This window comes from Styela clava, chromosome 7, assembly GCF_964204865.1.
Source record: "Styela clava chromosome 7, kaStyClav1.hap1.2, whole genome shotgun sequence".
Classification (NCBI taxonomy): Eukaryota; Metazoa; Chordata; class Ascidiacea; order Stolidobranchia; family Styelidae; genus Styela; species Styela clava.
In genome coordinates this window covers 17556469-17582590 of record NC_135256.1, presented here as the reverse complement: position 1 = coordinate 17582590, position 26122 = coordinate 17556469, and the positions used below count along the sequence as shown (strand labels likewise).

At 34.4% G+C, this 26122-nt stretch overlaps 2 protein-coding genes across 3 annotated transcripts in view; one reads left to right on the top strand and one right to left on the bottom strand.

The window, feature by feature from the left end:
* The window catches only part of LOC120327835 (transcription initiation factor TFIID subunit 9-like), a 120471-nt gene that overhangs the window by 36309 nt on the left and 58040 nt on the right, over nt 1-26122 (top strand). The window lies entirely within an intron of this gene.
* Nucleotides 1-26122, bottom strand: part of LOC120327940 (fibronectin type-III domain-containing protein 3A-like) — a 50928-nt gene that overhangs the window by 20635 nt on the left and 4171 nt on the right. Inside the window, exons 1-7 of one of the 2 annotated variants that reach the window (XM_039394313.2) lie at nt 22650-22957; nt 19030-19105; nt 11139-11377; nt 10034-10148; nt 4876-5541; nt 2178-2227; nt 1378-1535 (exon numbers count right to left, since the gene is read on the bottom strand). In XM_039394313.2, the coding sequence (XP_039250247.2) occupies nt 1378-1535; nt 2178-2227; nt 4876-5541; nt 10034-10148; nt 11139-11377; nt 19030-19105; nt 22650-22871 (1526 nt within the window). In that variant the 5' untranslated portion in view covers nt 22872-22957. Of the gene's footprint in view, nt 1-1377; nt 1536-2177; nt 2228-4875; nt 5542-10033; nt 10149-11138; nt 11378-19029; nt 19106-22649; nt 22958-26122 lie in introns of those variants that run through there. The other variant, XM_039394314.2, reaches the window with a different exon arrangement.

The window sequence follows — 26122 nt, the reverse complement described above, 5'->3', positions numbered from 1 at the left end:
AGAGGAAAACCATAATAATATGATTATTTACAAAACACAAATCGGAATGCGACATTTAACAGTTCAAGCATTTTAGTGGACAAAAAAATGGTCATGATAGTTTAAGAATTTTAATTTGTATGTAATTCATTATAGTTCCAAATAGCCCTAAAATTCATATTTCTTCAAGTATTCAAAATGAAAATATTTTAGTTCAGAAAACACAATATTATTGTCCTGCATGAAAATTCCAACATAAAGGTTCCAAAGATATATTCTTCTGTGTAAGGATACATTCAAAATTTTACTCACATGGTTATAGTAAGAGTAGTAGTACTATTGTACTGTTGTATTGTAAGTAATAGTTATGGAAATCGAAATAAATTCAAACCATGCATAAAAAATTAAACTTTTCACTATTTTTTGATGAATTTTTCATACATTATCAAAATCGGTAATTTTTATACCATAGAGAAATTTTAATCATTTACCATATTTTGAGATTTACTGCAGAATTTGAATAATGTAGTAACTAAATCTTAGCTTATTTTCATTACCGGTATATGCTATTGTAAATTCTTTCATTACATGCTTTTTAATAAAATTGATAATACAATGTCAAAACTTTTCAATAACATCTGAGAACATTTGGAATATTGGGAACTATAATAAAATTTCAAATTTGCAAAACATTTTTCTAATACACAGACGGATTCATGAATTATTGATGATGTCAAAATGTTGTGTGTGGTGACCGAAGAATTTCTGATGATAAAAATGATAAATCGAATGACAATAAATTTCAATATATATAATATACATTCATAATAGTAATTTTTTATTGTTCGTAACTAAAATAAATTTTTTTAAAAAAAAATTTCTAGTGCTGATTTGAAGCATGTTGCTTTAAAATAAATTGAATTTGAAGGTATTTTAAGGAATATACCCTGGTATCAATTTATTAAAAACGAGTTGATGATAGACCAACAATGACGTCAACTTCAGTTCGACTATGATGAATGATTAAAATCGTTGGAGTATATTAAGAGAATGTACAATGTTAGCAGTAAAATCATAGATTTCCATTAAATTTATTTACAGCATATATCACCATTCTAAACCGAGTAGACAAAAAAATACAGTCCATGATCGCCATTCAAACTGATGCAGGGTTTGTGAAAAACAAATATAAAAGAAAAAAGATGAACTTAGAATAACGCTTCCCAACTGGGGGTAAATTTGACCTGCCTAGGGGGTCAACTTTGTGGTCAAAATCTTAAATAACGCCCCTAAGAACCCCTAATGAGAAAGAATGACAAAAAAACATAACACAAAGAACGTAGGGAATTAGTTTCTCGTCAATTACCAAGTCCAAAATAAAATTATTCAAAAACCCACCTTTGTATCATTTTATATTTATTGCTATCCTTTCCTTTATCAGTTAAAAATACTTCATAAATAATAGTCTGATTTCTTGAATGCAATCCAGCATCTTCTGGTAAGGCATAACGTAGCGACCACCTGATTCTGGCAGTTCTCGGTTGCACGTCATGAATCTGTAAAGGAAAAAACATGAGTGAATTAAACTTGCGAATATGCAACTTTGCAAGGTATTTTGACACCATCACTTTACCCAAAGGCACAGAACAAGCTGCCAGTAAAATTCCAGGCCGTAAACAACATCTGCAATGATGGGATTTGTCAATTAAGTGAAACAAAAGCATTGGACAATAACAAAATAAGCTTTTTCTTGCGAATGTTTGTCTAAAGCAGGACCGTGCAACATTTTTCGTCAGTGGACGATACAATAACTTCGGACATGTAGCCTGGCCTGCCTGGGCCACACAAAACGAAGAGAATGCAGCTATTGCTCAGCCTCACAGAAATGAGGGCATCGGGCAAAACGGCAAAAGATTTAATGCACCGACAAGTGACAAAAACATTATGCGCTTTTACCCCTGTGAGCGACTTTTTAACATAAACTGTCAGATTATGATTTTATGCTTAATGGGGAAAAATCTAAGTGTTGACAAATGACAATGGCCACCCTAAAGGGCTTAGATACAAACTCTAAAACATTGGTTAGATATGGTAGGGGATGAACAAACTTCTAATGCGTATGTGTATATAACCATGGCTTGCACAGCAAAGAATGTTTTGATAAATATGAAATCTAAAAAAACACAAATGCATACTACCTCTGGTTTTAAAATAGCTGATAAATATTCTTTGAGGTCCCATTTTCCATCTGAAAAAGAGAAATATTATCAAAACAAGAGAGCTATGCTCAAATATATGGACACGTATATAGCAATTGGTCCAGTATTCGAAGAGAAAAGCGATTTTTTAAAAATGGAGACGGAGACAAATAACAATAACAACAAAATTTTGAAACGATCGTTATGGCCACTAAACGTGTCCAATAATAAAGTGTAGGGTGTTTGTAAAATCCGTTTAGAATACCCTGTGACTCAGTCTTTCAGTTTCAAGTCCGTTATGTTAATATGAAAGGCATAATAAATCTCTGTTAGACCAATCAAAAATTGTATTATTGCTTTGAAAAACAATGATTATTTCCATCTCTGAAAAAATTTGCAGTTGCAGCATTATTCAATCAATAAAACGCTGGAGGGCGAAGATCAAAATATTCCAATTTTCGCTGAAACGCTAATTTGACCAAAAACATTGTGCCCCTAACAGTGAAACACATCAATTTTGTGATCTTATCAAATTTTGTGATTAAAAAAAAATAGTTTTGTGCGATTATGACAGGCCTGGCTTATGTGGTGCAAAAGTCATCATATATTGCTTTCACAAAAAACGAATTCAAGTGCCCTCTTGTGAGTGGGTTTGTTTATTTAGAGCCAAGTAAATATTGCATAATCAATCATGACAATAAAGGCAACTGGATGAACCCATTTTACTGGAATTTCAGGAATGCAGACAGTCTAGTACCCAACAGGAACCATGATGTTCCCTGCTTTAAAATCTTCACACAGACATAAGCCTTACTCTATCGTGTAACTCAAAAAAGTGAACACGAAAGAAAAATATTCTCTCAAGTGGATATATATCCTAGAATGTTGATAAATTGGGTAATTTTTTATGACAATGCTTGAGCTTGAAAAGACTTTGCCGCTATTGACTTTGAGTTCAAAATAGAGGTACAATTGCCATGGCACCATATGTACTGAATTAATATGATTGCATATAAGTAGTGTTGATAAATCTCAAATTAAATTATGAAAAATTGGTCATAAAACGCATAACTTGATTCAGCTATCACTGACAAATAACAAATAACCCATTTAAAGCAAAATTTGAAACTAATGCAAAAAAAAGTTTATTTTAATATTTCAGATAGGCCTATCAAAATTTTGTGCAAAAAAAAATTGCTCCCACTGACCCTCTATTTTATCCAGCTTAAAGTTGTATCTCAACCATCATAAATGTATAAGAAAGTTTAGTTGTGACAGAGATACAAAATGACAATGACTCAGACAAAACACAACACACAAGAGCCCACTTTTGAATCTTAAGAGGCAAATACTGAAGCAATCCAAATAAGTATTTGAAGGCAATTACGACAGATATAGGGAATCCATATTGGTACTGAGAAACCACAAAACTAATACTTGGGAGAGGGAAACGTTCCCAACAAAACCAAAAACTTTTAATAATTTGAGAGCATTGGAAGACACAAAAGATGAAAAAGCTGCCAACAGCTAATAGGCATAGTCACCAAGACTTGTGGTAAGCGGATGGCCTAGATATCAAACTGTGTTAGGATTGAAGATCAAACAATTTGGGTTCAATTTGGGTGTACTAAATTTGGTGGAAAATGCCTAACTAGAAAGAGTCTGATCCAAATAATGGTATATATTTTTAAAAAATATCGTTAGATATAATTAGATATAATTCCATAACTCAGTCATAGAAATTACTAATATTATGATAAAATGTTTATAAAATTTCTGCTAAGATGTATCTGTTTCACTAAATCACGAAGATATTGTATTTACCAAACAAAATTTGGCTTGTTTAAATCGCATATGATTTACAGTTCTTTAATCAAAAATCAAGCAGATTGGGCCCTATTACATATGAAACACTGTATCACAGAAAAAAGATGCCTTATTATTGTAGTGAAAGTAGGATCAGATTCTCTACTTAGGGGCTGATATATCAAATCAAAGAGTTATTTGTTATGATCACGACTTGAATGAAGGGAGATGGCATGTGTGTGGCCAACTTGGTACAAAAATAGGATTAAAGGGAGTAACATACACAAGCCACTCTCAGAGTATCATATTACTTTATACATTATTTTTTATGTTGCTAAAAATACATTGAATGGAGGAGATACATTGATCCAGTGAAATGATGACCTATAATACCAGTACCAGTATGTACAAGATTAAAAAATTAAGCAGTGCATATGGATGGTCCACTGATAACTCGAAAGGGAGGGCTTGATAGTGACTCAAATATATCATATTTATAACCCTCACTTTCCTCCAGTATAACGAGTATATACCGGCGGCAGTAAGTCAAAATTATGAATACAAAGCTCATTTCTGCAAAGAATTATATACCAATCTGAGATATTCTTTTACTTTATACAACGAAAAATCCTAGTATATGATAGGTTTTACATGACAAAATTCAAATAATGTTTGATTCAATGTAAACAACATAAAAATTACAAAGTAATAACTGGAAAAATCTCAACTTTTTGACATGAAATCTGAATTGCATGTGCAAACTCTGCACATTGCAATTTTAAATCTTATGTCAAAGTATAATACCCCAAAAATCAAAATATATGAAACAAATCCTGCTTTATTATGTCAATTATATAGTTATATCCATGGACACAAACAATAACAAAAATACCTTTAGTTGGATAAGGTTCCTGTGGCAAGCTGGAATGATACATTAAATCCTGCTGATGTTGCATGTTTGCTTGATATTGCGTAACCATTTCTTGCTGGTTTCGATGTGGTCCGACTGGCACCCGACGGGGTGATCCACCACCGCTACTACTTTCCGATGACATTTCATCGCTCGTGCTAGCTTTCGGAGACACCTGTTGATTGTTTTTTGAATTTCTATATCCATTGTTATTACCCGGTGGAAAGTTAGGAGAATGTGTCGGAGACGGGTAATGTTGCTGATATGGCTGCGCACTTCCGAGCAAATGTGGTTGCAGCGGATAAGTATATTTCCTCTGGTTATTAAATCCGTTTGGATATGAGGACACAGGAATAGAAGTACCAAGAATCCTCGGTGATGTGTCAGGACTGCTGTTAGGAGATGGTGTCTGTCCATAAGAAGAAGAAGAACTTGGAGAAATAGATGATGTAGAAGTTGGAGAAGGATTCTTGTTGGATTCTGGAGGAAGATGGTGTTGGTGATGATGGTGTCGCTCGTGTAACTTTTTCTGTAATCTTTCCCTCGCTTTTACAGCTCTAGCAGCTGGATTAGAAGGATCCATGTCAGCTGGATGAAGTTGGAATTGATATTGATGTTGAGGTAAGCTTGGCACCCTGTTGTTGATATCTGTTATATTAACAAAAAATATGGTGTCAAATTTTAAGATGCTCAAAAAAGAATATTTTTTGTGAGTTGGCGCCACTTGCCACATTCTGAACAAGGTTCTAAACTAGAAAACTACATCTAATTCATAATGAGCTATAATTTGTTGGACGGGAAAACTTAGCCTATTCAATTTTATCGAGCATGAGGTAGTGGACATGGGGATTGAATTTTAGACCTTTGGAACCTTCATTGTCAACCCCAAAATATCCTTGATTTGCTTTGCCTGACAAAAAGCATTTTGAAGAATGTGTGATTTGAATATTTGATAAACAAGAATCAAAGAAGCACCACTGAAGCAGAATTGCCTTCAGGTAATTCCATGATTACGCAGATGACTATGACTGCATTTAAATTTTAAATGACTCGCCCACAAGAATTGAGTCACACCAAGTTCAGAATATGTTTTAATACAAAACAAACACATTCTACAAGTGCCTGGGGCGGTTCAGTACAAGATGATAGCAAAACAAATGAATCTCTTCCGTCATAAAGCTAACTAATGACTTGTTTTTGAGGAATGTGACATTACAGTATTTTAACAGGTTTATTGGGAAATGAAAAATGAGAAAAACTTATTTTACACTTGAATTTCTGATTGTGTATGATTGTACCCAAATGTTTCAGTGAGCATTATGTAGAAATTATGCTTTATCAAAAATAAGTTCTAATTGACCTGGTTTTGTTTTTGGGGTCAACATGTATAATGATCTAAAGCGCAACAACACTAATTTGAACCAACATACTATAGACAAGGCTTGGTGACTCTATTAGGATTGTGAACACATTAGCCTAGATCACCGTCAAAATAGAAGTACTAATTGCATGATAGGCTATATAATAATTGACAATTCATAAATATCGGTATATCATGTATTTCTCAAAATTTTTACTGCAATTTGAAAAAATTATTTTTGTCACTATACTATATGATGATCTATATCATATCACAAGCAGAAGCAAATGTCATTATTTTTTTCGATTCGAACTACAGTAATAGATAACTTGATATACAGCAAAATTCTAACAATGTAATCACAACTGATGAAAAGTATAAACAATTAAAATATTCCATTTCGATGCTAGATCTGGTTTTATTACAGGTACTAGCATTTCCTTATTAAATATGTGAAAATGCTTTCAGCCTTTATGTCTAATCTGTACCACCAATTTCAAATTTCAAGTCTGACTGGACTAATATAAGACATACCTGATGGTAAATTTTTGAATAATCTTAAGCTGGTGAAATGACTTGAGTAAGTTTATCATTTTCTTATTTCATGATGAAACAAATTTTAATAGTATACAAATCATATAAAGGAATATAACTTGCAAAAGGATTTTTTTTTGAAAAAATTACGACATATAACCAACTATGTTACCCAATTCTTTAAAATGCATTTAATCAAGACTGCAGTTGTGTGGATAATATCGTGATAACGATTTTCTAAAAATAGAATTGACATGCGAAACAACCACCGGTATTTCAGGAATTGAGTTTATCAAGAATGCAGAGTGACTGGTACAGTCTGCACTACTTTACGCTTAGCAGCGAAATTCTGTGTTTAATGTCTGAGTTCATATTCAGTTGAGTTGGTTGAAGAAAAAATGCTAGATTAAACTTGGGATGATATCCAATTGTTGAAATAAAATTCAAAATTAAACTATTCGACAAATGAGTATTTAAGAATGCGGCAGGTTATTGAAATAACTATATTTTCTGTACAATTTATTTAGTGAATAAATGGCGATTTTGCTGCGAAGTACAACATATGACATGATTCGAAATTGAAATTAATAGCAGCAGGAAAAAATTCAAAAATAATAAAACTAGTTAATTAACTTTGGATATACCCTATGTGAAGCACAAATAAAAAAGGGGGATTTGTAATGAAGAATACCTAAATACAGGGTGTCCAAAATAAATGAAACCCATTAATTCAATGACCGATTTTGTGGGTTTCATTTATTTAGAGACACCCGATATTTTTTTAAATTGGTAATATTCAAACAAGCATATCGGTCGGAGACCGAAAACTTATCGATCAAAACTGCGGTTTCGATTCACGACTCTATAGTGACACTGCGTGTCCCATCACTAATTAATTAATAACTCGCTAATTATACGACATTCATCCAAAATCAATAGGCTTGAAATATGATGAATGCACATGAAAAATTTGGAGCAGATCCAACCTCGACTTCGTGAGATATCGTGTTCATCTAACAGACAAACAAACAGATACACAGACAGACAAATACCTATCAACATACTTACCGATCTTAAGATCGATAAGTAATGAACTGTCTTATATGCATTCCAACAGTTGTACCAGATGTTTCTTATATGTAAAATTTGTCAAATTTTCTCAGCGGGCAATATCATTATTTCAGCGAAATTAAGATATTTGATTGAATTTTATATCAATTAAAGATATTTTTCGTTTGAATTAACTATAAAAAGAAATTCAGAAAACAAATTGTTTGAATAGCCCTATAGATTATCCGACCTAAACTTCAGAATATTTCAAGAACCGTAAATAAAATACTTAGAGCAGCCCAATTTCAAAATTTTACAAACAATTACGCCATTAAGAAAAAGATCAAAGAGACATTTAAAGATTGTGATGTCACAAGGTAACTATTATGACAATGACTTAAATGTAACATGATTATAGGTTATCAGTGAGAAGCGTGACCTGACATTGGATTGGTAGAGTGGGAAGTCTGAACCACAACAAACCCATTCATTATAAAACTCTCAATCGGATGTGTTTAAAGAATACCAAGAAGAATAACCTCAGTACAGTATTGATCTAAACAAGACAAGACTACTATTATATATATTGAGGCATAGATATGTACATACCGTACATGTTTCTGGTATAGCTTGGCCATTTACACCCAATGGCTATAAACTAAGTGACCAAACAGATAGAACCAACAAATTTTCTAAATACTAAGACGGAAATGAAGAAAATTTATCAAACACTTTAACTTGTGTTTGTGTATGATATTACCCAAAAGTTTCAGTAATTTAGGCCACTTCACACAAATGTTATATTCACTCCACAATAATTTTGAGTTCTTTTACAAATTACTTGAATTTCAAAGTATATTTCCTTCTGTAGATATTCTAGTGTCACTGTGTTAGCCCCATAAAATCCAAATATCGTCTGTTATTATTAATATATAAGACTGGAAATCAGCATAATATTGAACTATGTAATTGCTACACATTCTAGTTGGTATTTAACATACCCTTCCACTGATCTCCTAAGTAACATGAAACTTTCAATGAAAATGTTTATGATTAAGCTAAGATTAATATACAATTAAAGAATACAAGCTAATACTTTGACAATGGTGGTACATAGACATAGCCACTTTAATATTCTCTGAAATTAGGTAATGCACATTATGTAAAAATGAAAAGACTCCTCTATGCCTATTCATTTGTAATATTATATAGAGCTAAATTATAAATCTACAACCTGATAAAGCAATTTGACACAACTTCCTAATATAACTTCAAATATAACAGCATAAATGCGGCACCTGAATTGTTATACTACATACACTTTTTATATGTGGTTTCTGTCAGTATATTTAGTTTGGCAACAATAGTTATTTACATTTCAGTGTTCCCTTTTAAAAAAGTTTGCAAAACAGAAATATTATTGACAATGAAAACTTCATATGAATTAGATTGCTTGAATAAAGCTAAAATACATTTGAATTTTAACATTCAACGGAGCTAGATAGTAATATGTCCAATGTGAGCACTGTAACACAATTTTTGTTGTTGCGATAGGAACACTGACAAGCTCATAATACACGTAGGCAAAGTGTAGAAAAACAGAAGAGGAACCGGCATTGAGAGATAATGATGACGTGTACAACAGACGACAAAAGTCACGCTTCGTTCTCTCGTTTGTATAACAGGGTTACCTACGTTACGGCCTTGTTCATCAATATCATTTGGGGTGATATTTCGGCCTTATTTATCAATATCAATAGGGGTGATATTTCTTGGGAAAGATCACACGGGGGGCGTGTCTAGAATGGGGCCACGGGGGCAGGGCAGTACGTTATAGGGTGATCTTGTTGCTAAGTTTGATTATTTAAAAAATAATGATACTAATATTTCATACTTACTTGACCTTCAATTTATTTATTCTCATGTATAACAACATCTATAATTTGTTTAACCCCAAATTAATGTTAAAGTAATGTATAAGAAACAGCATTTACAGGAGCTCGCTCCGATGGATGGACGTCAAAAGCGTATTCTCACGACTTAAAATGAAACGGCAAAATTTTAGACTAAATATCGCGGTCCATCAGAAAAACATTAAGAATCAAAAGTGACAACCTTAGTTGCAACTTCTCCAGCATCTGGAAGATTATGATTCAAACATACTTTGTGTGAAAATGAGAGTGAATTTACATTTACCTGTGGTTGCCGAACCATCTGGATTTCCGTACGAAATGTGTTGCGGATGGAACATCGACAAGTGGTCGCCTGCTGGAAACATGGTTGTTTGTTGATTCAATGACATCACGTTCATCTGTCGAAGATGAAAAATCATTAGTGTCTCCTATTTTCAAATAATAAAATAAACATTCTGACACAAACGTTGTCAACAACTGACGACATACCTTGCGCAATCATTATCAGTCATTATATCATTCACGAGACGAAAAGATTATTCTTACGTCACACTGGAATACGCAAATATGCCGCGATCGAAAATAGTCTGCAATAACTGTCAACTATTTTGTGCTCATGCTTGACCAAGTTGAGGCATTAGTTACTCAAAAGTCCTTATATGGAAGACATTTGACTACATTTCGTGGCAACCGACCAAGGGAAACGAAGCATTGCTTCTAATTTTCAAAGTTCACATACCCGGGAAGTCGTATACACATTAAAAACCTCAGAATATGGTTTAAAAAGCACTTTAGCTCTCAAATCTGAAAACAAAGTGTCGAGTAGGAAACGCATAAACGAATATAAATCAGATTTCAATTAGCAAAACGGTAAATATATACCGAATTGAACAATTTGACCATATTGGGAATCTATAAAACGCATGACTAAAAACTACCCAGTAATAGTGATAGACGTAGAATATAGATGATACAATAGTAGCATAATGTGATCTCCATTTTGACCAAGTGTAACTACTAATTATAAGATAGATTTCGCCCTTTCTGTCAATTCACATCTTGTGCATCTATCATAAAAGAAAATTGGAATTCTACACCTATGCTAGTCTTGCCAACATGTGATCTTTCTGCTTTTAGAGCTCACCAGCTTGTGAAAAACCAAATTGTATAAGGTGGGATTTTCGTATTTATCACCCAGGAGCGGAAAGGGGGTTAATCACATGGTGGACCACGGTGTCTCGACAAGTTGATAGTCCATGCCGAGTTGTGGCAAAGTTAACTAGTTCCAGATGCATGGGCTAGAATAGATGATGAAGGAAGCCTATCCACCCTAGAAATCATTTCGTAAAGAACCTACGTGACATGTATGAAATAAAAAGTCAACCAACCTGTTGCATATAATTGATCGGTGGAGCAGGCTGCATAGAATAATGGTGTTGCATGCCGTGTGGTGCTTGAGAAACAACTGGTTGTGGTCGCATTGATGGAAAATGTGTTGGTTGCATCTCTGGAATCACCACCACTCGTCGAAGACCGTTTTCTTCGATCACGTGAGAAATGTAGCCATGCGGAACGTGGATTGGTGGTATGGCGCCGTTTGGCGACACCATAGGCACTTGGGCTGGACCTGCGATAAAAAATAAATACTCAGGAAAATTGTTGATGTGATAAGATTCAAAAATATAATCGATAGTCGATAACCACTGAAGTATTTTGTCTTGCGTCGGAGGACAGAAACTTATCAGACATGAATGGCCAAGTGATGTTCTAGATAGAATCTAGATCTAGAATGTGTAGCGTAGCATTCATTGTTAAAGCATAAAACAAAAATTCTGCTTGAAAAAATATATTGCCATAGCAAATTAATTGTTTTGGTGCCACAAAGTAACAGGCAGTTGTCAAATTCTTCGAGAAAAGGTTGATAACAAAATCAGAAGGAGTATCAAAATGTGTGATCAAAATAATAGGTATGCAATTTTTTATTCGTAGTAATTTAGCAATTTGGTTGGAAATAACGTAAGGAAGAGCACATGTTAAAATTCGTGCCTGACAACGTTGTTAGAAATACGTCGACTTTACACAAACTTCGAAGTTCGAATGCTTCACGACGACTGAAGCACGCACTGTCCATATCCATCCCGGCTTTATACTAAGTACCGATTGACTCCCACTACATTTCGGTCTTACAATCATGCGAAATCCCCTCTTATGCTTTTTCGTGTAAAAATGACTGCGTTATTGCTACGCTGTACATGAAAACATACAAATAAATGTCTCTGTCGTCATTCTGAATCAATAGTAATAATCGATCAATCAATCGCCAATGTCAACGTAAACCAAACAATACAAAATTAGCGCAGACAAGAAGGAGAATATGACATCTGTAACCAAAATATGAACGCGTTATTTACAAAGGTAATTTAAATACCACAAAAATACGTCAGGAAAAATACGACTGTACGTCAGCTAAACTCCCCGGTGATAGGTTTCTAATGAGCAAGTAACACACATTCCTGAATAATTTGGGTATTGGGAGGCAGATGCGCTGTTCAAAATCTCAGTAAAATTATACCGATTTCAACGTTGTCAACTGCAATTGTGAATATATGAAATCCTGTAGTCTATTTTGCCGACAATACCTTCAAACAACGTAAAAATACAGTAAATTTACCTATCGTTCCTAATGGTATAGTATTACACAAAAGGTGCATTGTATTGGGCAGACGGGATTTTCGTGTCAAAAATGCGTCAAAGAACTTCAGTTTATTCAAAAACGTCGGCGGCGACCGGCGGCGGTGGCAAAGTACTGGAATTTCATACTAATTCCAAAGTACACATCACGATCGGCGACGAAATATTGTTAAAATCGCAGAGTCAGAGATTTCGCTCACATACCAGAAGGGTAAAAACCGTGAAAGCAGACATATCCGTTCATCACAAGCGAGATCAATGGCTTTCGGTTACTGGTGTACTGGTGTTCTGTGAATGAACCCAATAGGAGCAATTCACATTTAATTACACCAATTACTCAGTCTACGAAGGGACAAGTTTTATCTTCTTAATTAAAATGCATTTGTCTATGGATTGTACATCAGCAGATCTACATCTACGTTAAAAACGAAAAAAAGTTGTTAACCGCGAGTAAAAAAAAAAAATAGTGCAAGCTCAATATGGAGGTGAAAATTTATTATTTGAACATCAAAGTAACCCAACCGATTACGCAAATATGAATTAGGTAGATTAGATTAGTTGCGAAAGTTATTAGAATTGTTCCGTTTAATTTAGAAACCAAATCCATACGTTCAACTATAGTTGAACTAATATCTGACATTCACTCATTAAAAGATTACGACGAAGCCAATTAAAAAACAAAGAAAATACCACAAATCAAAAGTAAGGCAAAAAATAATTTGCGGTCGAGGTATTCTCTCCAGTAATCAGGTAAGGTCATTTTAAATGCCAGTGAGTAGTCAGTCATTGAATAAACACCTTGAAACTTCGAACTACTATGTGTGGCATATTACTGTAATAACATATCGCGACTAAGTGGGTGGTTAAGTATCGGTATATCAATGATTTCCTTTGAAATTTCGTTTTGCGCTAGACCTAAAAGAATGTGAAACAAAACATAGGATTCCAAAAATGTCTTTCTCATAAATGCTATTATTGATTTATTTATTGGATCTGAGGGCCTACCACGTTCGTCATAATACCACCGTGATTGCATAGAAAGAAATGGGGATGCTTATTATTATCACTCGCATAAAATTTCTCTTCACACTGCTGAAATTGGCGGCCGATTACTGGAATTTTCCAGTAATTTAATTGGCAAACGAAACCAAATTGGATTTACATATTGAGGAGAATTTTCTCGCAGGTAAAAATTTGAGGAATATTAAATAACACATGCTTACATAAGAAAGGTTTGAGATAAAGCAAACTAAACCCGTGATCAATTCGCTAGCATAACACTTCAAGGAATTGCCTCAATATTTTTTTAATGCGCGATATTGGACCAATGGAAAAAAGGGGTTCGTTTTAACCAATATATCCCTGTCATGGTTTGTCTAGACTGGACTTAAATACAAGCCTAGTAAAATATAGACATATGCAAATTGCAGTGCAAGCATCGTTCGTGTAATTAAATGATTTATGTAACAACATCTTATTTGACTACAACCGTATTACAAATAGCTAATAATATGTTATTTGTTGCTATAATTAAAGTGAAATACAAATCGATCGAATATATCAATCACCAACAAACAGTACCAGTCATTCATTTTGTCTCGGCTCTCGAGTCTACAAGTTATATAATAATAATGGCATGAGCACCCATAAGTGCAAGGTTGCTGACGAAATTCTACAGAGTAGAATAAAAGATAAAAGACTATAAAATGGTGGGAATGTGGAAATCCTGGTGACTACAAATAAATCGGGATCATAAGGTGTTGGTATTAAAAATGGACCAATATCAGATATATTATATCCAAATTACATCATTTCATGAAGAATATTTTGCGAATGTCTATTCCAATGTTGCACAAATTCCCATTAGCGGACTTCACCATGGCTTTCTGTACGTATTGAAAATTTCAAACTTTTGTGATAGCGCGATCGTTTATGAAAACAATAACAAATTAGACTGTTTTAACTCACGTCTAGCCGTCTGGCTAAATTAATCAAAAGTGTTTTATTTTTAGAATTAGAACGGAAGTGCAATGTTATTAAACTTGGCCCCACAGATCTCGTCTACCGTCTTTAACGCTTTACCTTAAACTTGAAACCTGAAAAACTACCAGTTTAACACCAACCCGATACAAATTAGAATCAGGTTGTGGACGAAGCCTAGTAAAAATCGATTTTTGAAAATATGAATCGATGGAAAGCACAATGGCCTAGCCACATGTTTCGATATCTCGACCTCCGGTCTCGGGAAGGAAACGGATATTCGAAAAGCACAATCTAATCAATTTTTTTTAGATTTGTTGTCTGTATTTTCGATGTAAAAATGCTAAATAGCAGTTGTGGATAATGCCAGTAAAACTGGTGGCAGTTTATACCAATATGCAGTCTACTTAGCGGCTTTATGGCCCTGAGAGAAGACGCCGATGGTAAAAAGACCAGCCACTCTTCCCAAGCCAAGTGGATAATTTATTTTGAAAATAAGCTTCAAAACTATACCAGTAATTTACTTATAGGAAAATGTCCTGGAAACATTCCTTAAAACACTGAACGCGGCGAAGCAACATGAAAATATCCAAATCAAGGCTTAGTTTCTATCATTGTCCCTGTCTGCGTCTATCGTGGATTATTTTCCGAATTCTAAGTAAATGATATTTTTCAAATAGTGCCTATGATACAGCATTTTCCAAAATACACAATAAATTTTTGCAAACAGACAAGGGTAAAATTAAATCGGTTCTACTTTACTGCATCCGTTAAAACATTGCTGTTTCAAAGTTCAAATCCGTTTTAAAAAATACGTTTAGTAACCCCGGATTTGGACAGGATTCACAAATATTTCAGTACAAATGCACCGTTGTATTGCATCAAGTAACCATCCATATGAAAACGATTTGATTTATAACACCTGCCCCTGGCGAAATAGACTTAAATAAACCTCATTGCCATTTGACGAAAACCCGAGTTCAATTGACAATGATTTATAAAGGATATGACAAAATGCAATTGAAAATGAAGTCTTTTTAACAATGGTATCTGTATGTACAATATGTGGAAAACTAAAGAATTGGCGCCTTGTTATGTTATGCCAGCATTGCATATACTTTGCCAAACAGCGAAAGCGAAAACCGCACATGAGTAAACAAATACAGGCTTCAGTAGAGTGCTTGTGATAACAGGCGGTTTCCTTTGAGAATTCCCTGTCCAGACGGTGATAGCACCTTGGAGAAGAGAAGTAAGTGATCAGTGTTTTACGAGACTTCAAAGGATCGCGCATCGGAAGCCATTTGACGTAGTTTTGTATTCGAGCATATATGAACTGATAGTCAGAATTCCAAGTTGAACCGAAGGTCAATTGCGATTTGCGATCGAGGTGTTTTGAATTTACGAAATGGATTTTGCTTTGGTGAATTATAAACGCACCATGCATGATATAATGCTTCGTAACGTATACTACAGATCGACCGGGATAATGCTCAATTTCCCTTATTTGTTAAGCTTTGTTTGTAACTAACAATATATGAACAAGAGATAGGCGAATTACGGTTAATTGGATATTTGGGGCATAGGCTATGCATTTACGCTACCCACAGGTTCGTAAATTCAATTCATCTTTGAAAGTTAAATGTTTTTTAGGCAAGTATGCCACCGTTATTGAAAATGAACCAGGAAAAAAACAGCATCGGTAGCTGATGCAAGAATAATCTACCTAAGCGGGCGAAAAAAAATCAAGCAATAGTATTCATATAAAACTTGCTATCTCGTGAAAAAAAAACAACAGAACAGTCAATATTACTCAAACAAAATTAATGTTATGCAACGGGCTTTAACAGCCAATTTATTTTTCATCGGAAATGAACCAGAAAAAAGTCAGCATCGGTAGCTGATGCAAGAATAGTCTACCTAATGTTATGCAACGGGCTTTATTAACAGCCAAAATATTTTTCTTCGGCGATATACCTTCAATACTCAGAAAAACGCAAGTTATATAAAATTTACCACTGACAAATTGAATCGAGTAATAAAATTCTACAATTTAACAGCAATAAGTCCGATTAAAATTATGTATTTTACAAACCGTGTACGTTATTGTAGTTCTGGTTCTTCAATAACATTTTATATCTATACAATTTGAGTTGATTCATCTTGCGACGCGAATCACAATTTTTCTACAATATGTCACTTATAACAAAAATCAAAAACGTAAGTTATATAAATAATAAGTCCGATTAAAATTATGTATTTTACAAACCGTGTACGTTATTGTAGCTCTGGTTCTTCAATAACATTTTATATCTATATAATTTGAGTTGATTCATCTTGCGACGCAAATCACAATTTTTCTACAATATGTCAATTGTAACAAAAACCATTCCCTTTTAACAAGTTCCGTTGTGTATAGAATCTGGGGATTTTTGCAAACCTGTGATGTTTCGAATTATTTTTGAGCAGGTATCGATGATGGGGCGAAACGATGTCTATTGTATAAGTGTTAAATGTGGAGAAATACAAAAATACATACGGTATTTTGTTTTAGACAAAAATACGTGAAACCCTGTTTTATTATTATTGGAATGAGCGTGATAATTATCTGCGATCAACACTGAGAATCGCATATTATGTAACTAACAAAAATTATTCTTCGATGTTGCCTTATTGCTTCTGATACAATTTCCCGATTGTTGCTATTGAGTGGGCATGGATTAGGCTCCTGCATTGAACTGAGTTACATGTTACCGCGAATAAAAGGTAAATTCTACACTCTTGGCACTTTAGCGGTCTCCCGTAATTGCCCAAAGATAAATGTCCTATATTTTGAAGTGAGTGCACATTACCATGATTTGAGCAAGAACGAAAAAATACCAACTTCTAGATGGAAATAGAAAAATTGACGGATAGCTCATGTAACATTGTGATGATTGCAATGGTGGAATCGTTTTTTACTTAAAAACGGTAAAACGGCAATACAGTTTGTTTAGGATGTGCAACATTTTTTGTCGGCAGGCCATATTATAACCAACTTCAGATATCTAGCTTGGCCACACAAAAAAAATGATTTAGGGCACTAGGAAAACGGCGAAAGATTTATCGTAGGGACAAGGGCAAAAAACACGTATTTCTAACCGTGTGAGCGCCTTTTTATACATAAAATGTCGGACTGGGATTTTATGCTTGATGGGAAAAATCAGAGTGTCGGCGGACCGGGTTGTGGCCCACGGGCCGACTGTTACACACCCCTTGGTATAAACTGTTGACTCTATTGTCAATTGGCAATTTTGTTCTTGTTTGTGTTGGGACGCGATCGAAATTTAAGCAACATTTACTAATTTTCACCACTTATCCCCAATTATCAAAGGGGGATATTGATCAGAACATGCTCATATGGAAAATACTCCGCGCCCTCACTTGGCGGATAGATATCATTGATGGTAAACACACTATGGTATAAAAACAACCTCTGTGATCATGAACTGAATAATTCCAAGGATCTCGAAACCGAAACTACGGACCTATCGGCAAACAGCTTCGAAACATCTGCCCTAAATTCCATTTTCAGTGCAGAATAATGAGTTTACGGTAATTCGTTTTGATGCTGACTGAATGACTAATCGTTAATAAATTTTCGTCAACATACATTTAAAAAAATTGAGTCTGAATATGACAATTTTAAATGAAGATTAAATAATAGCGTTAAATTTATCCATACATTTTCGCAAGTTTATCAATACAAACTTAACGCCGTTGACTTTTGCCAATATTGCCAATATAAATCAGTAGGACGTGTCATAAAATGTAAAAAATAAAAATATTCCAAAAATATATCCAAGTTCGAGCTATTTCAGAGTTGCGCAACTGCATTACATCTTATTTTTTCTGAATATTTTTGAAAATTTTAGATGTCTGTTTGCTCGTGTTTACTCGTGACAAAACAATCAAATACAATCTGACGTGAATTCGCGTTAGCACTAATCCCTAAAATTGAATTAAATGTACGTTATCCCATTCAGAATAAAAACAAGATATTCAGTAAACAAAATAGCAGTAAGCAAGGTAATAAAAATATAACAGTTATTAATAACGACGTATGTTGATATTTATTTCCATTTCAACAGACATCAGACGACCTCTTTAGCTGTTTTGTAGTTCAAATCCATTTCGATTTCCTGGTATGACCCGTTCGTTGCCTCCTAACTCTTAATTTTCCCACGTGACGTCAAGACCAGTAAATTACTCACGAATTCCGATGGGCATTCCACTATAGCGTCATGAAAAAGAATAACGGAACTAACTGTTGAGAGCCAAGACGCAACCCTTGACTTTCTATATGGAACTTACTGAAATCATGACAATTCAAGCTGTTTAATTCTAAAATACTGGACAGTTGTCATTAGAGCACACATATCGGATTTTTTCGCAAAGTTACCGCCAGAAATAAAGCACCCTAAGCTTCCGATTCTGATAACGTAAAGTTGGATATACGAATGCATTTCTTCCATCAAAAATATGATAATACCGCCACTAAAACTTTGGCAGATGCCACTTTGAAATAATAAGGAACAATTTTCTGAGTTTGAATTTCTAAGGATAATTTACCTTGAATACATTGCGTTTCTTCTTCTGATTGAATTGTGAAGGTTTCTCCAGGATTTACTTGTACCAGAATCATGCTCTGCAACGAAAACAATAAACAAGATAAGTGCCATTACCGTATCCTACATTTTGAGAGTTGAACCTACATTAGCCCTGTCGTAGCAATTACTGACAGCGCACATAATAGCCAGTCCTGAATCCTACCAATTATATTCCACAAGATGACGTTTGTACCAAGTCCAGCCAGAATACTTAGTAAAAACATGTGTTTAGATACTCCATCAAAGAGGCATAACACTGTATACCCTTTTCACGATAATTAAGATCTATGCAAAACTTTGGGGTCACAGTCCAGTGTTACAGGGCAAACTGATGAGAAATCTTCAGGAAATAGTCAGTTATCAGAATAGAGAAATACACAATAAATGAGTAACAATTCCCAAAAAGATAATGAGAATTGCAAGTATGGAAAATACCCATTTATACGATATTTAGGTACTATCCTACCTACTATTGCATCACCATAAGAATGAAATGGAACAAAAGTACTGAAAGGAATAAATAGAGAAATAAAGAGAATCAAAGAACGTAGAATTTAAATTAAAAACAAGCTGGAACTAATGTTTTAACAGGGTATATCGTATGCGAAAGACAAGAAAAAACTAAATTAGCCAAATGATATTGAGCGAATAGAATTAGTTACGACGATTCGAGTTACCATTTTCGTTTAGTTCATAACATCTGTTCCTCATATTGGAAAGCCTATTACAAAATTGCCATTCATTTGACGATATTAAATATTCCTGATATGATAAGTACGCAGAGTCTACCTACATAAGATTTAGCAAGCGAGCTAATTGTATGTTCCGGGGTAGGTAATGGATTTGTAATGAGCCATTACATCTCAAGTACCACTTCGAGACGAATGACGTCAAAGTTACGATAACGACTTAGTGAATGGAATTGATCTGATTCGTATGTTTTACTGTTCATAGTTTTACTGCTTCGAGATTTGGTTTTTTAGAAACTCGCAATTTATTAACAATGGTGCAGGCTTCCATCGCAAAATTTCAAATCGTATACTATAATAGCAAAATATACTCAGAGAACAGAGAACTACTAGACAATAAAAAAAAGTAGGATTCTTCTTCAGTCTAACTTTTTTTAGACATGATAACGCGATTTGCATGTGCAAAATATTTTTTGGTTGCTAGCAATTCGAACTCTTTAAGTAGGTGCAATTATCCAATTGATTATGTCATTAACGTCATTCAAAAAAAAAATTTTCAGTCAAACCAAAGTAGGCTCAAAATAGTTATCCATAGAAATTCTCTTTAGTTGTGTGTGGGTCAAATAAAACATACAAAAAAAAACCGAAGCAATTGTGTGAAAATTCATTGACGTATGCTGGGAAAAACATTCATTCAATTAAATAAATTTTCAAAATTTGTATAATATAAAGCATTTTAAAATAGTCATTTCATTCAGTCATACAATTTCTCGCCATTGACTAAGAACATATCGATAAAAAGCCTTTAAAACATTTAAATGACCTGAAAATTTGAATTATGATTACGCTCAGACAGGTCAGCTAAAAGCCAGGATATATACTACTTAATGTCAAGTCGTGGAAAATTGCCAAATTCGGGCATCATGACGTACATTCAATTTTATGAATGACCGTAGTTTTCAATATATTCACACATGACGGCGTGCTCCATATAACGGTAATTATGCGTATTCACATATACCGGTACGTCAATCTGACTGGTAAAAATTTCAATATGTTATAATATGCAAATACTTCCTATATAAAAAGTTAGAAAAGTTCCATATTTAGTAAAATTATTTTAGGGTGATATACCGGTAGATAGATTGACAACAAACAAATCATCATCTAAATTGGGACCGAGGTGATAACAAAAAACAGAACTCATAAATTTACTAATTACGTCTACGAAGGTGAAGAAATTTTATTGTTAACACTTGAACTTCCGTTTGAGTATGGTTGTACCAAAAGGGATACCCAGAAGTACCAAAATAGCTTATTACTAAAGACGGCGTAAAAAAATAAGTCAAAATATAACGGCGGCTGTGTTCTACGGAAGAATCGTGTACATTTAAACGAACACACACGTGTACCACCCATTCACATAAAACAACAATAAACAATAAGAAAAGGAGGCTCGAGAGACAGAGAGAGGTTAGGCAGCATCTGTGCTTTTATCGCTAACCGGAAATGTGTGGTTGTCTATGTATTTATTCCCTTTTCAATGGTTTCATTTCAGACGAGAACACTGCTACTATACACAATCGGATACGTGAACAATTGTAGCCTAAATAATATACAAGGATTTTATTGAGATGGTTGATTTTAAAATAAAATATGACGAAATACAGAACATTAGTCTACTAGCCATTATATTCAATCAAATAACGGGCGGAATAAAGCTGCGAGCATAATATGACAATCGTTTTTATTCAAGGTGTGATATGATTTCGGAGTTATGAAACAATGTTTTTATAGTTCTTTTTTAGTATAAATTGTCGGCATTTGGTGATACTTGAGTTGTAGAAGTAAAATATGCAAGTATTTGATAACGGCAAGCATGCGGTATTGCTTGGTTTAAATTTAAACCAACAACACAGCTTTTGGGTATCCATATTTTTTTTTATATCGGCGTAGAGACAATATGAGCAGACTAATCAGTGTATGTGATCGTGCATATGCATAAATTAAACCATAAATAGCTGTGCCGTCCAAAATAATCCTGGTCGATGAAGTTAATCTGCTAATACATATGAATTTAAGACATTTTCGTCGATATACTAATCTGGTGATAATAATTAGTGATGCTCGTCAAATGCCTCAATAGGCAGATGTAACCAATTGTTAAACAAGGATGGATTGCGTGTCTACGTCTACGGTTCCTCCCCTTTCGTATGCCGCAAACATACAAAGTCCTAGGAGCGCAGTCAGACTAAACTGCATAAAATGCATTGTATAAATGGTCTGGTATCTTATTTTCACAGACTACGCCAGAAATATCTTTGGTAAAAAATAAACGTATAGTTTTGCCGATTTCACACATAAAAAACAAACAAATCGAATTGCAAATATAACCTCACTCACAAGGATGGATGAAATACAATTAAACACTGCTGTAACGCAAGTCAGGACTACGTATCGTCACTAAGACCGATGCAAATCTATGGAAAGACATTACAAATAGAAATAATCGGCAATTTAACTTTCTATACGCATATATAGAAAAGTTCCAGTCAATACAGTATCGAATTAGTGCAAACACAATGATCAGCAAAGATATCCTCTTTTTTTGTTATTTTCATAAAATGGTAAAAGTCGTGTATTCGCACGATGGAAATGGAAGACATTTTTTCGTTTTTGCGGTAAACGAATATTTTTAGTAATCGCATATTTTTCGGCCTAGGGCAAAACATGAAAATAGCATAAGAGCGTAATTCGCAAGATGTGGTTTATCTGAGGTCAACAAGTCACGTACCATTTTTCTTAAATCTGGGTTCCGCAACTGAGGCAGATGTCACGAAAAAAATTTCAAGTTCACAATAACATTGAAAAAATGAAACCTCCGAATTAATACCTGAGGAGTGTAACGATATGAGAATTCTGGTTCCGGGAAATGCGTATCAACTGTGCCGCTACACATGCTTCCGTCGCCCGCAGGCGATGTGAAATTCACCTGGTCTTGCGTTGTGTTAGATTGGCATTTTCCTTCCGACGAATAAATAGATAGATCATTTCCAGGGCGACTTTGTTGAGTCGATGCTGCTTGCGTGGTTTGATCCGGAGGCAAAAATACCATCGTTTCAATAACAGTTGTGACAACAAAGTCGTATAATCCGTACGTATTATAGCACTTTTACATGAGCTTTGGCAAATATATAACTGTGAGCTACAAAAAAAGGAAACAATACTAGCGTCGCAATTTTTATGCTACAAAACCAAATGCTTGTTACCTTAATCATCTCGAAAAAAGTACAGCTATACAACCTATTGTCTATCTGCTGCTATGCTCCGTTTAATACACACATACACAAACAAAATGTATTCCTATTATCCTATCTTACGACTACTCTCAGAGCAGGTAATTGTTATAAGCACCATTTTTTCTCGTAGGTGAAAGACAGGCAAGGTAGGCATAATAAGCCCACGTTACATGAAAATCGATCCATCAGGCCTATACACAATTCACAGCGATTCAATAATAACTAATAATCAATAGGCAGTCATCATAAAATTCACAGTATGATGAGCTTAAAGCTAAATGTATTCTCAACGGAGAATTTCACCAGTGAATGCGAGCTGTTCTCCTACATATGGTATTTCCAGTACTGAATACATACAGACACACAGAACCGTCTAAATTTAGAAAATTTGGGAGAGAAAAAATACTAGAAATGGGAATTACGGTACTATTTTTAACAACTTCATACTGTTATTCCCTGGCGTCGTCCAGTAACGAATATAGCAAAAGCAATAGATCAACACAAAAAGCCGGTAGGAATTTGTGTGATCAGTGATGGGGAGAGTTGGGTAGAAAAAATTGATTTCTCATACCCTTATTATTAAATTTTCCAGACATCGTCGCTACTTAGTCTGGAAGGTACGTGACTGAAAGTCGAAAATTCGTTTTTCATGTAAAATATTAATTAATTTTAGGCTTTCATTTATATTAAATAACAGTACAAAATTTGCATATCGTCATTGATAGCCGAAATGCTATAAACTAAATATTTTTATAAATAAAACAGCTGTTTTTCGGTATGTTTTCTTTTCTCAATTGCTGATATGAACTGCTAATTTTCAACAAATATTACCTATCAGCTGAACAAACCTAAACAAACCACAATATATAAACAATGTGCATTAGGCATGCATTTCAATTCCTGTAAATTTCCATTAGAAAATCCAACTTTAAATGCACGCAAAAGCCACGCAGCCCTGTGCAAAACGATAAACAAATATATGAAGCGCTAGGGTCCAGATCGCTCAATAGTCGAAAAACACGTCGGCTAAGCGCGGCTCAGGACCACAGGCGATAAAAAAAGAACCGATAGAATAAATATATATGTCTGCCTCTCTCTCATTTTCTTGGCGACCTCAAGCGCGTTTACTCATTGCAGATACCGACCGAAAACTCGACGGTGGAATGCGGATATTATCCATCCAATATAAAAACTTCTAACAAAATACTTGTCCTTCATTTTCACCGCATTGTTCAATAATAACCTGGAATAGGAATTCGAAACAACCGAATGTTTGTCAATAAAGATTTAAATGAACTTTGGACTACAAAATCAACGAAGCGTAATGCAGAAAACATTGTACACAGCGGACAAGGTTGCATGCATCGTTTACCACGGGTCTGTCTTATAAAAAGTCTGAATGTGACGAAATCGTGGTACGTTTTGAGCATTTCGAAAACTAATTACCGATCTTTAAATATTCATCAAGCATACTCAAGAAGAATATCTATCTCGGTACGAACAGTCACAGTGTAAGACTAATTTCGACTATATTTTTTGTCTATGAAAAAAAGCAAAGTCACGCAGGCAAAAAAAACTGCACATTTGCTGGGAACACCACAGGAAATAAAAATAAAATACGCCGATGCACTGCCCAAGATGCAGTAAGCACATCTAGGATATTAAGTAATACAAGAAACGCAGAGGTACCGGAAACCAAATAACTCGACATAATGCTTGAATAGGAATATGTCACAATACAGGGAAGCCGCAAAGAGTCGGCTCAAATTGTTCAGGACAATTTATTGCCAAAAATATTTCACGTATTTAGAGTATTTCTATTAGAGCTGCAGTGTTTTCTTTCATAATATTATACATTGCACGTGAAGCAGCAAAACAAATATCGCAAGTATCATGTTTGCCAGACTTTAGTCTTTACATTATACATACACCAATTTTTGACGTATTTTCCTTGAATTTCGTCTAGAAACAATAATACATATCGAAGGCAAAGAAAATTAAAGTCTTCTCCGAAATATTTTTAACTGACACCTATCGCAAAAACTAAAGGCACAAAAGCCCCTACGTACCACATGTCGAATTATTATTATTTTTTTAACCAGCAGTCATACTATTTGTGAGTAAGCAATTGATAATGCAATTTACGTATTTGCCTAGCAACCAAACCAACTCACATTTCCGTCAATTTTTAGTCCGAAAATAACATGTGATAAAATCTAATAATAAAAAGTCAGTTTCAATCCATTTCCGGGAAATAATCAACTAATATTCAAATTCATGCCGCTGCTTTTGGTCAAATCAACCTCAAGTGCAAATGTCGAAAAAAGTTCATGCGTTCTAAACGTTTCGAACCCAACATATAACATACCGTAAATAACTAAAAATGTTTGAACTCGTAATGATGCCACAAAGCTATTCGTGTTCGAGGAACAATATCATAACATTCCTTATGTCGACTGGTCCCTGGCACTAACCTACCGCAGAGTAAGTACGTCACTACGGAAATTATTTATTTCTGGGAGATGGCCGATGAAAAAAGACACCTACCTCATAGCCATAGAACGAACGAAATCGGAAAAAGTATTTTGAAGCTAGGCTCTGTCCCATAACTTGAATAAACCCAGCGTTAAACCTATCGTATTCCGAAAATGCGAAAATTGCAGACGGATCGATTGCATGCTGACCACGTAATAGCTGTATTTAAGACCATGTCATTTGCGATAAAAACAAGGCAGTCTAACCATTTAGTCAAATCTCTAACCTAGAGATTTCCAATGTAATGAATTTGAAGAAATCTCCAATTTTATTTTAACAAACCGTTTTTTTTCTCAAATTTCAGAATACCGAATTATTTCAAATATGTAAATCACTACTTTTTTTGATACATTATGTCCTAACTGCACCATCCGCGTATCTCACTGCATTTCATTGGCTAAGTTTTATCCATAACCAAAATCGTGACATCACATTCCATCGGATTCGGCGCAGATGCCCTTGCTATCTTTCCCGAAGATAAATACAATTCTTACAATGTCGCTTTTCTGCACTTTAGTGTCTATAATTTACA